The following is a 12500-nucleotide window of genomic DNA, read 5'->3' on the forward strand; positions in this document are numbered from 1 at the left end:
TCCAGGTAGTGATTATACATTCACCAATAAAGGCGGAGCTGTTTTTACAATAATTGATCAGAAATATGAAATAATTATGTTCCATCATAAACGTATTAAATAAATTATTACATTGATTGGAAAATAAGATAACCATGGGAATACTGAAAACATTCGAAGGAATTGATTCATTCAGCAAACTCACGCCAGGCTGCTTATGGGCCCCCGGATCAAGAACCTCATTAAGCGCCCCCAAACCTCCAAATGAACCCCCCTAATCTCTCTAAATCTTACCTCTAAAGTCCCACCATTAGCATTTTTAAGTGGAATATCACTTCAGGATATTTGGAATTATGCTGTTTATGAATCAACAATGATAAATATACTACAGCCTGTTAATGAACAACGACAGTACAAAGAAAAACAACAAACTCTACAATTAAATATTCTATAGGTGGCGTATACTCCATATACCGCCAGTTAATCATTTAAAATAATATTTAATCTAATATTTGGGCCATTTTGTCCCACTTTTTACCCCCTGTAAGCCTGTGCATTCAGGCTTGTGCACCCAGAGAGCTCCAGTGGAAAAAGGGCGAAATCAGGGACATTCCCAGTTCCAAATTTTGCCGGATCACCTCCATCCTTACCTCTGCTTCTTCTCCACAGCCGGGTCACTCTCCCCCGGCTGCCTCTCGCCTCCGCCGGCGCCGTCCACCGCTCCCGCCGCCGCAGCCGCCTCCTCCCCCTCCTCCTGGGAGGAGCTTCCCGGGTCTCCTTCCGCGAAGGAGGTGTCCTCCGTGGCGGCGTTGACATGCGGAGGCCTCTCCGGCCCCCGCCCCCCCTCGGCGCCGGGCGGGGCTCCGCCCTCCGCGGGGAGGGCGGGCGCGGCCTCAGCGGCGCCGCGCCGCTCCCCGGGGAGGCCCGTCGTCTCCGGGGAGGCCTTGGGCGGCGCCGAGGAGGAGGGCGCAGCGCCCGGTTTCCGGCTGGCCCTCCCCTCCGTCGCCCCGGTCTGCAGCGCGGTGGACGGGGTCGTTTTCGTCACGCCTCCGGACCGCCTCTGATTGGACGACTTGGCTGAAGAGAGAGCAGAGGGGCCGAGAGAATTAAGTCGCAGTCATGAAATACAGAGTACAAATGGACTCATTTAACCGACTTACTACACAATATTTGCCTCTTACATGAGGCCACTCATCACAATGCGACAAGCTGAGAATTAGGCAATTATTTCTTACGACCGCACTAAGCTTTGTCCCCGACATATATAGCAACGCGGCCGATGTTGCCAACAGTGAATAAGTCATTGTGCAGTGTCAAGCACAGCTGGGGGGCTTGGGGGGATGAGGACCGGAGAGGCGTCCGTGAACAGAACTGCAGTGATATTCCAGCAGGTCCAGCGAGCAGACAGAGAACGTGAACGTCACATGCTGCCGATCCCCGGCAGAGACGGCGCCGGAGGGAGGGCGGGACGCGCCCGCTGCTCACGCACGCGCACGCACGCGCCTTCAAACTGAAAGGATGGTTAGTGGAAACCAGCGAGGCTGATCCTTTCAGGTTCTCAACAGCAGAGTGGTAAGTTCTTTCAACAGCAGAGTGTTTTGAAAGAACTTACCACTCCGCTGTTGAGAAACTTACCACTTTGCGTTTGAAAGAACTTTTCCACTCCGCTGTTGAGAAACTTACCACTTTGCGTTTGAAAGAACTTACCAGAGTGGTAATTTCCTTCAACAGCAGAGTGGTAAGTTCCTTCAACAGCAGAGTGGTAAGTTCCTTCAACAGCAGAGTGGTAAGTTTCTTTACAGCAGAGTGGTAAGTTCTTTCAACAGCAGAGTGGTAAGTTCCTTCAACAGCAGAGTGGTAAGTTTCTTTACAGCAGAGTGGTAAGTTCTTTCAACAGCAGAGTGGTAAGTTTATCAATAACAGAGTGGTAAGTTACTCAATAGTGGAATGGTAAGTTTCTTAATAATAGAGTGGTAAGTTTCTCAATAGCAGAATGGTGAGTTTCTTAATAATAGAGTGGTACGGTTCTCAATAGTAGAGTGGTAAGTTACTCAATGGTAGAACGGTAAGTTTCTCAATAGCAGAGTGGTAAGTTTCTCAATAGCAGAGTGGTAAGTTTCTCAATAGCAGAGTGGTAAGTTTATCAATAGTAGAGTGGTCAGTTTATCAATAGCAGAATGGTAAGTTTCTTATTAATAGTGTGGTAAGTTTCTCAAAAGCAGAGTGGTAAGTTACTCAATGGTAGAATGGCAAGTCTCTTAATAATAGAGTGTTAAGTTTCTTAATAGTAGAGTGGTACGTTTCTTAATAATGGAGGGGTACGTTTCTTGATAGCAGAGTGGTGAGTTTCTCAATAGCGGAGTGGTAAGTTTCTCAATAGTAGAGTGGTAAGTTAAGCCCCTTTCCCACAAGGAATCCATAACATTGCTGCATAAAAAATATTCGGCAAAGGCAGTAGGTAGTCATCACCACATTGGTCTCCTTTACAGAAAAGTTCCGTATGGAGTCTGTTCCCGCACGGACGACTGTTCCGGATACATTACGTAACGCTTGCGCGAGAGGTGTCTTACGCTTCGCTCCCCGTCTCCCCGCCCCTCCCGGGCGATCCTCCCTCCACTGACGGAGCCCCCTTCCCCAGACACAATAACCCGGTGTCATTAAATCAATGTGATAATTTTCAACCTGACCTACACTCTCTGCCTCCGGAGAAGGGACGTTCTCCACCTGTTCTGCCTCTCCCTGTCCGCTCCCTCCCTCCCTCCCTCCGCTCCAGCCGGTGGGGAAGCCGAGTGCTTGCGCCCGATGTCCCCGCACCGCACGCCCAACTCTCAAAGACACGTCTAGGGTCTGAGTGGCATTTTTAAGAAGAAAAAGAATAACGTTTAAAAATATCAAGACCTGTCTCCGTAGGGACCGGACGCGTTTCAGTTTCCCGTCTTTGCAGCCGAGCTCCGCGGCTTCGGATCGGACTCGTTGATTTTTCCGCATGCAAAGAAATAATACACTTGAGAATATAAAGACCTGTCTCCGTGGAGAGGGGTAGGCCATCTTCAGCCAACCAGACTAAAGGTTCAAGTTCAAGTTCAAGAGAAGTTTCCGGTGGCGCGGCTAGCGTTGTAAGCGTTTCGGGGGTTAGCGTTAGCCTGCGTGGTGGATGTGCCTGGCTTTCCTATGGTCATAGCAGTCTTTTCAAGTCTCCATAGAGAGGGGTAGACCGTCTTCAGCCAACCACACTTAGGGTGAACTTACCGGTGCCGCGACTAGCGCTGTTAGTGTTTCGGGGGTTAGCTTTAGCTTGCGTGGTGGATGTGCCCGGCTTTCCTGTGGTTTTAGCATTCTTTTTAAGTCCGGAGCCCCCGTCCCTGTGCCTGGCCGTGGTGCCGTTGGAACCACTCGCTGCTTTGTTAGAGGCAGGCGTAGTGGCACCGTGCTGTTTTTTACTCGGAGCCTCCCGTGGCGGCTGTGCCTGGTCTCCCCGGCGGAGGGGTTCATCGTCGCACCTCTCTGAGCAGGAAGGAGAAAGGGAAGCAGTTTGAGGTCATGGTTAGTCAAAGGTCAAGTTACGACTCACAGTCGTGCATGCAGAGTGTCACAAAAGCGGTTTAAAAGAGATGGATGAGGCGAAGGATTTGGGCGTAGCAAGGCCGGACCGGGACGAAAAACTCGGCCCCCGGCATTTCATGGCCATGGCGGCTCCGCGCACTGTTTTCTCGGCAAACTGGCGGAGAAAATGAGTCGGCCCAAAAGAAGTCAAAACACATACCGGCCCTTCTGACATGGGCCAGAACTGCCCGATGGCCGGTCCGGGGTATGGACAGAAGACAAGCATTCAGACAGCGCTTGAGGTGAAAGAGGAGAGCTGTTGTACGGAACAGCTATTTTGGAGGGATTGCGGTCGTACGAGGAACAAGTTGGTTTAAAATACATCCAAGTCCCTCGGCTACAGAAAAAAGCTCGCTCTGACCTTTCAGTTTGGGAAATTGAGGGACGTTTTTGGACCCATTCACAGCAGTTTGTGCTCCTGTATACTGCCCCGTGTGCGGGTTTGCTCATGTGCGTTGTGTACCTATGCGCACCATGCTCGGCGTCCTTTTTTTTCCCTCCCCCCTCCAGGGTATTGACGGGAGGAGAAGGGTAGCGATCTCCTAATGGCCGACAGGTCAATGCTAACGGGGTTGAGACGAGAACAAGCGCAAACACTTAAGCGGCGCCAGAGGACGTCCACCCGGTCTCCCCCGAGGTCGGCCGGGGGGGCATGAGCGGATGTTTTCTGCGTTGTCCGCGCCGAGGAACGCCGGCCGCGCGGGCGTAACCACGGAGAGGTCCACTCGGGCGCATTGGCCGCCCAGCCGACCGCCGCGGGCTCAGGGATAAACATGCAATATGAGCCATTCCAACCGGGGCTTTAATTTGATTTCCCGGGTTGTTGAAATGCTCAGAGACGTATTTTTGGCCTGGTTCCGTGTCCACGTCCCAGCTCGAACGGACGATCCTCTATCCCTGGGTGGCGCTGGTTCATTTCAGGCTCAACCGGGGTTTCTTCGTTTTTGCTCAGAACAGAGGTCTTCCGCTCTATTAAATCAAATCTAGTTTCTGAAATAACTTTGCTCCCTGGTCCCCCCCCCCCCTTAACCTCATTTCAAACTAAGTACCAACCTGTTTTAAAGCTCTAATGTAACACAAAACTCGGCATGGCATCCCTTCGCGCCTTTTGGACCCGTTATTTCTTTCCACTTCTTTCTGGAAATAAAGACTTTCCGATCCAAAAAACCACCACATCGTCAAAATCCACCGATCTCCGCGACACACAGGAATGGATCAACATCAACGTTTTCGAAAAAAGCCCGGACTAATCCCGAATTGTTGGCTCCCAATCCCCCCGGAAGCGGCGCGGCGGCAGAGACGCCGCCGTGTTTTGTTTCACAGGACGCAAACGACATCCCCCTTTGTTTCTTCTCAGATCTTCAGTCCTAATCTGTTTCCTCCGAATCCCTCTGTTGCACTCCATCTGCCTCCGTTTCCACCACTTCCCAAATAGCTCCGTCATTTTCTCCAAACTTCAACCGCACGCACGCACGCACGCACGCACGCACGCACGCACGCACGCACACACGCACACACGCACACACACACACACGCACACACACACACACACACACACACACACACACACACAGACACACTGGGTAGCTAACAATTCAGTTTGGGAATTGATTATAATTGAGAATTTGACTTTCATCGTATTTCAGAGTACTTAATTCAATCAGTGACCTCTCAACGGGCCTTTTTATGCCTTTTATGCTTATTTTGTCCTTGTTTAAACATGTATCCCTTGGTCAAATGCGCAATTTATCAAAGCTTTTCTAGAGCTAAAAGGAAATTCGTAAGTCCAGGGTTAACAGTGTTGGCGCAGAATTCCAAGTTCGGAAAGTGAAAACTCTTGCCGTGCTTTTGCTCCAGCCGTGAATCCATCTGATTAGACCTCTGGGTCGTTGGCTGGCTCAATGTCCCGGAGCGGAATATTACTTTCTGGATCCGGATTTGCCACCTCACCATTGCTAAACAGAGCTTGTGAGCCCGTGGGCTCCATTGTGGAAGCCCAAAAATGTGTTTGAATACCTGTTTAAGAACCTGTTTAAATATCCCGTGGCTTAGGCCAAGTTTGAGGCACGACAAGACAATCACATTTGATGGAGGTTTGGCTCCTTTTTGGGATGTTCAACAGATCAAACCTGATCATTGAGTACTTTTGGGAAAGTGAAATAACCTGTTCCCTGCTCGGGGCTGTCCGGCCCGACCTCCTGCTCCTCCGCTAGCGTTTCCGATGACTCCACGTCCACGTGGACCTCCTCCGACGCAGCGCCGGGCGTGGCATGGCCGTTGAGAACCTCACTGCATTCATCTGGAGAGGAAGGACGCACAGGGAATCCTTAGCCTACCGATTGTGAGGATTTTGTCTCTTGGACCCCAATCTGAAAATAATTTTATCGTTGGATGTGATTTAGTCTGAAGCCCCATACCTGTCTATAGTTACAGAGATAAACTAGGATCAAAACAGTCATTATTATACATCCTCTAACGGTGCCACGGTCTTGTAAATGAAATAATATTGAAGTTTAAGTATTGGGGGACCCCGAGGAATGTCTTGAAGGACCCCAGGGGGTCCCCAGACCCCGCGTTGATAACCACTGAGCTATATATATATATATATATATATATATATATATATATATATATATCACGCTCACATACCGGTCATTTCCTTTCCTTGGCCATGGCTTGAGTTTCCTCCTTGAACTCCTGTCGTTTTGCTCATAACAGCACAGTCGTCGGCTCAGGGGGGTCAACGTTGAGTGGTCAGTGTATCGCGGTGCGACTGACCTTTGAACCCTTGTGGGTATTAGTCTTCTTACGTCTTTGTAAATTGTCTTACCTGTCGTTTATCCTGTCAACACCTGTGCTTGTCTAGTCTGTCATCTGTGTTGCTTGTGTATCGTTGTGCTGTCATGCCAGGTGCCATTGGTACTTGTGTCCTTTCTCGTCACTCCAGTGATTCTTTATCTGTACGTCCTAAATGTTTTGAGGGGCCTTTCCCAGGGACGCAAAATGAATTTCAGTGCCCTACTGACCAATAAAGTTGTATCGTATCGTACTTAGGTGCATTTTCACCACGGTGGATCCTGAAACGGGGATCATCGACCGGAAGGAGCCTCTGGAGACGCTGAAAAGGTGCAAGGACCGGAAAGAAAGCGTTGTTCCGGCAAACGTGAACACTACTGGAGCTTTAAGTCACCTCAGGTCACCTCAGGACAAAAAGACTCAAGTGGAGCTCACCGCCGCACATGTCCGGTGAAACCAGGACGGCACGAGAGCTCCATCGAATACGAGGCTGAAACAGGGTCTGCTCTTCGATCCGATACGAGATTCATATTACTTTTAGGAGGATTTAAATGTATATTTAATACAACACAGTCAATTAATTCTATTATATAATTATAGGACCCAGAATCGCGATTGTGGCGCCTCCCCTTGCGGCTGCCTGCGCGAGCACCTTGTGTCGATTACGCACATTTTGGTATTTTTTAGTATTTATAGAGCTTATTGTGAGTAATCACCGGGTGTCATGACATTTCACTGCATATATGTATGAACGTATGTATATGTATGTGACAAATAATCTCTTGAACTTGAACTTGAACTTGATATATAATATATATACACAGCATATTCTCTGTAAGGACTTGGAATGTGTTACGCTCGAACCGTCAAAGTAGTCAAAAAAAAACATTTTTCTGCATCAATGGCGATGCCGAAAAAATGAATTATTGATGCGAACTGGCTGCAAAACTTAATCCTACTTTCAGCTAGCTACAAAGCCATTATAGATAAGAAAAAAATAAATAATAGAATCTGACTAACGTGATATCAACGTGGTAATCTGTCAATAAAGAAAGCCAGAGATGCAGAAATTCACACGGAGAGCCGGAAATGAACCGAAAACGAGAAGGCTCCACAGCGCCGCGTCATTCCACATTAAAAGTGAAAATAGCTCAACTTCCCCCTTTTCTGCCGCTCCATCAATCACGGGGCTTGAGAATCACATTGGAATTACATTTTGTCTGCCCTTTTCTCGGGCGGCGCGGTGCGGATCCATTGGTCAGGTTTGCGTGCGCGTGTCACTGAGTGAGGGGGGAGGGTGGGGGCGCCGTGAAGCGGAGAAAAATGACCTCTCTCTGAGCCAATATAGGAGAAAAAGACCACGGTAGTTATGTCTCAGAGGGGAAAGCCATGTCATGTGAGTCAGTAAGCTCAGAGGAATGTGTGAGCAGGCAAATGAGGAATGAACGAAAAAAGAAAAAAGAAAAGAAAAGAAAAAAGAAAAGTTCTCCGGCATTTAGTAAATAAAACGAACGGACGTCCGAACACAGAAATAAACAAAAATAAAACGGACAAACCTTGGTCGGTGATGAGCACGCCTTTGCGGATTAGCTCCTCTCTGGTTTGTCTGGTGGAGATCTTCCTCTCTAGAACTGGAAAAACAAGTAAAAAAATAAAAAATGTATTAGGATAAAAAAACAATAAACAGATTAGATAGGCAGTATTACTCCCTAATTAGGGCGAAACCATCGGATTTTTCATTAAGAGCGCCGCCATGGAGGGAACGTGTCGAGATAAGCACCATTAGTGGAACAATCGAGGGCTTTGTGGAGCTGTTCCTGTGATATCGCTGTGAGGGACCCAGCCACGAAGCACGAGGAGTCGCAGGTGGATTGCGTAAAATTAGGGGGATTTATCGACTCAGAAATACACAAATGAAGGCGCGGGCAGAAAAAGGCAAAGGGCAGGGGGAGACGTTTACAAAATAACGAACATAGGGCCCAAACTAAAAATCTAAAGGTCAAAAGAACTTAAAACGGGGTTTAACAGAAAGACGATCGGACGCACCGAACGGACCGAACCAAACGGCACAGGAGGGGTGAGACAAACGCCACAAACAAAATAATAATAACTAATGAAAACATTTTAAAAACAGGGGACAAAACAACAGAAGTCGCACGTGTTCAAAACAAAGGCTAAATAAATACAGAAAACGTGAATCCATAAAAATTATTATTGTTAAAATTTTATATATAATTAATACATTATTAAGTATAGTATTTGTGGTCCACAGAATCAGAATCAGAATGAGTTTGATAGAAAAACGCAATTATTGATGCTTCATGTTTTATAAGCGATCGATCATTTCTTTCACTTGAACACCTTTTGCTCATATTCCACTTGTGTGACATCAAGGTCGCGAGATCGGCAAATTCCTATTTCCCAGAATGTCCACAGCAGATTCCCCCGCGTGCGTGATGTCAGAGCGGCGTCACGAAACGACACCTTACTCATTTCCCTGTATAGTCCCCCCCCCCCCCGACCGGTCTGTCGGCAGAGAGAGCCGTGGCACTGCTTCCGAGTGTGTCTCAGTTTCTCGCCGTATTTTGCAAAACAAAATGTTGTTCTGGTTAAATGAGCGCGGGTCTCAGTTTGTTCCCCCGACGGCAGGGATCTATGTCACCGGCCACGCGGCGCATTTTTGAATACCGGGGATTCGCCAGGGTGAGGATTGGTGCGATTCTCTGCAGAAAGTTTGCACAACCACAAAGGTCAAGAGTCTGAACATTTAAAAAAATATATAATTACATGAAAATAAAAATAATGAAATAAAACAAATATGCACAAATTTCCCAAAAAGTACATAACATAAAAAACTTATATATAAAAATATGGAAAGTACATCACTGGTATAGGTATAAAGGGTATAAATCATAAATTATTACTATGTACTAACTAATTTGTTTAGGGTATTGAAATACCCTGAAAATGGGCGGTATTCCCCTTTGAGTAGCCTTTTAGTTTACTCAGACAGCCCATAAACCCTCATCCACTTGAAGCTCTACCTTTGGAAAGGTCCTGGAACTTGTCGCTGGTCTTCTTCTTCCTCCACTTCCACGGCTTGAAGAGCTTCCCCAGCGACGAGAGCTTCCCCCGCGGCTGCCGCGACGCAGGTGCATTCTGGGTAGGGCCCGGGCTGCTCACCACCACGTCGCAGTTGGCCAGCGACAGCGATTTCTCCAGCCCATCCACTGGCGAAAACACAGACACCAAACGATAGGACGTTTTCGTTTTTAACACGCGCACGCACACACACGCACACACACACACAGGACACACACACAGGACATAATAAGGAAACATGGACCCTTATCCTCCATTTGTGAACGAAAACAAATTCCAAATGTGAATTAACCTTATTAATTCATGAACCTCTTAGCCTCCTGCTATACGTAGAAAGCATCAAAACAACAGTAACCTCACAAAGTTCTCAACCAATCACCAGTCAGTGATGCATCCCCATACCAAAGCAGGCAGGAATATACTGTATATGTTTTGTGTGTGTGTGTGTGTGTGTGTGTGTGTGTGTGTGTGTGTGTGTGTGTGTGCGTGCGTGAGTGTGTGTGTGTGTGTTTTGGCTAGATCAGTGTCCTTCCTTGACTCCTCCTCTTCCTGCTGGAAAGTTTAGAAGTCCTGGGAACATTCTGTAATACTTGAGAGATAGTGCAGAGCGAGAGAGACAGGGAAGCCTCTAAACGTTTTGTATGTACTTGTGTGTGTGTGTGTGTGTGTGTGTGTGTGTGTGTGTGTGTGTGTGTGTAAAAGAGTAAAGATTGTGCATAATGTTACTTCCACTCATGAGTACTTATGTTGAATGGTAAAAGGTTAATTATTGTTGAGAATATTGTGTGTGTGTGTGTGTGTGTGTGTGTGTGTGTGTGTGTGTGTGTGTGTGTGTGTGTGCGTGCGTGCGTGCGTGCATGCGTGTGTGTGTGTGTGTGTGTGTGTGTGTGTGTGTGTGTGTGTGTGTGTGTGTGTGTGTGTGTGTGTTGGCTGGGGCTTTACAGAGGAAGGGGAGGAGGTATGCGTTTCCTCAGTGTTGCAGGGGGAGGCTTCTGGCCCGGAAACAGTGTTCTTCCCCAAAAAAACAGAGAATGAAGCAAAGCACGAACCCAGAAATCAAATGAGCGTGGTGGATTTAAGCATCTTAAACTAAAAGATGGATATAAATCAGTAGGTTGTTCTTTTTATTAGCCAGCCTTCTGTGTGCTTGTATATTATGTGTGATATACTGTATTTCTATTGATTTGATTCTGATGGATTGATTTTTTTATATTGCATTCTATTGATTTTCACCAGGTGGCACACAACCACACATACACACACACGGCAAGAAACGTGCACGGTATAGGGGTGTGCCGTCAGCTGTACGATGGGTTTCATTGGCGGCATAATGTGGGACGCTAGACCCGACAACCAGGACTCAACCCCCATCTGTTGACTGTACAAACACATGAGCTCAGACGGGCCGACAGACAGCCGCGCACGCACGCACGCACACACACAGGAAGCAACAACATTGAAGACAAAAACACAAACCGTCTCGTGTTGAGAGCCTGAAGCTGAAAGCTGTTTTCGCCCACCCGGCAAATTACAAACACATTTAAGGCTTAATGCGGGGAGCGTGACTCGGGGTAATAAAGCCATAGAGATAGAGCACTAAAACCTAGGGAGTGTCAATAAGTGACTGCGAAGGGCTGGATTCACAAAATGACACGTCCTGGCTTCCCAGAGGCAAGAAACTTAATAGTAATCCTTCAGCTCATGATGGGGAAAACCAAGACCTCTTCCACTTGTGTTGACTAATACCCCGTTACCCACTGCACCAAAACCCGGTAATCCCCGCTAACATCCGGCATTTGTCACCAGTGGGAATGGGCTCCACCTCCGATCGGCTCCGATCTGATCAGGACACCCGGGATGACCCGCCCATTTTGGCCCCTTTACCTGCGCGATGCGGCGGGCGTTGAAATTCCAGATGCCAGCGCATAAACGGACAGGAATGTCCGGGTATCATCCCATCATTTCATACCCCGTTTAGAATCCAAAATCAAATCCAGAAGTTATTGACTTTTTTCCACATGGGGGACCATGAAATGGTGAGCGCGTGGGCATGGCACCGTGGGGACCGCGGCGGAGAACCCCCACGCTCCCCCGCCACCAGAGGGCCGGCGCTCGCCTGTGCTGCGGGCGCTCCACGCTGCTTCTACTGCTAATGTTGGGTCGTTCATGAACGATCCGATTCTTTTGAGCGGCTCAGAATACCTTCTTTTTTCTTCTCAAGTTTTACAGTTTTATGTCGTTTGTTTACGTTGCTGTCTCCTCTGCTGTTTCGTTCCCAAGCACACTGGAACCATGTTGAACGTAACGTAGAGAAATTCTGCTGGCAATGGGAAAGGTGTCAATCGCCTTTTTTTAGTGGGTTGACCCAGGTTTTTTAACCCAACCCGCGTCAACCCGCTGATTTTGGTGTGAAAGCGGTATAAAGCGGCATGCCGGCAGCTTGAAGTGAAGAAACCCTACTGGTGGAGGGATGAGACTGCTGCAGGGTTCCCCACCCACCCGCCAGGCCTCAGCATCTGTGTTTTTTCAAATGTATTTTTATCAAAATGTCAACATTAAAATGGCTAAATCTCTCTCTCTCTCATCGTGCGTGGGATGTTCTTTTTTTCGGTGCCATGCCCGTGCTGCCGATCAAAATACCCGCCCTCCTCCGCTGCACCGGAACCGCTACGCATGCCTTCGCTGACATTACGGTTTGGGATCCTCTGCATGAGGCGCCACCGTCCGCCCCGCCTCTGCCGTGCCACTCCGGCCAAACGGCAGCGGCGCTGATGACACGTGACGGTCGGGGGCTTAGCCGATCGGATAAAAGAGGCGGGTCGTAAAAGTTTGCACTATCGATAACCTCCCGTTTATACAAACTGTCACTTATTGACAGTTTGCAAAAAGTTGGCACCGTGCTCCGGCGGGTTATCTTCCAAAAAACAGGAGCCTTTCTGTGTGGAGTTTGCATGTTCTCCCCGTGTTCACATGGGGTTTCCTCCACCTCACGTCAGTAAGGACCCCCACCAAAAACATGC

General features: G+C 48.2%; 1 protein-coding gene across 2 annotated transcripts in view; it reads right to left on the reverse strand.

Moving 5' to 3' along the window:
- phactr2 (phosphatase and actin regulator 2) overlaps window positions 1-12500 on the reverse strand; it is a 30261-nt gene that overhangs the window by 11547 nt on the left and 6214 nt on the right. The window contains exons 2-6 of one of the 2 annotated variants that reach the window (XM_080016112.1): window positions 9423-9608; window positions 7935-8009; window positions 5747-5881; window positions 3229-3483; window positions 630-1056 (exon numbers count right to left, since the gene is read on the reverse strand). In XM_080016112.1, coding sequence (XP_079872238.1) covers window positions 630-1056; window positions 3229-3483; window positions 5747-5881; window positions 7935-8009; window positions 9423-9608 — 1078 coding nt within the window. The remainder of the gene's footprint in view (window positions 1-629; window positions 1057-3228; window positions 3484-5746; window positions 5882-7934; window positions 8010-9422; window positions 9609-12500) is intronic. The other variant, XM_080016113.1, reaches the window with a different exon arrangement.

This window comes from Zeus faber (genome assembly GCF_960531495.2).
Source record: "Zeus faber genome assembly, chromosome: 16".
Taxonomy (NCBI): Eukaryota; Metazoa; Chordata; class Actinopteri; order Zeiformes; family Zeidae; genus Zeus; species Zeus faber.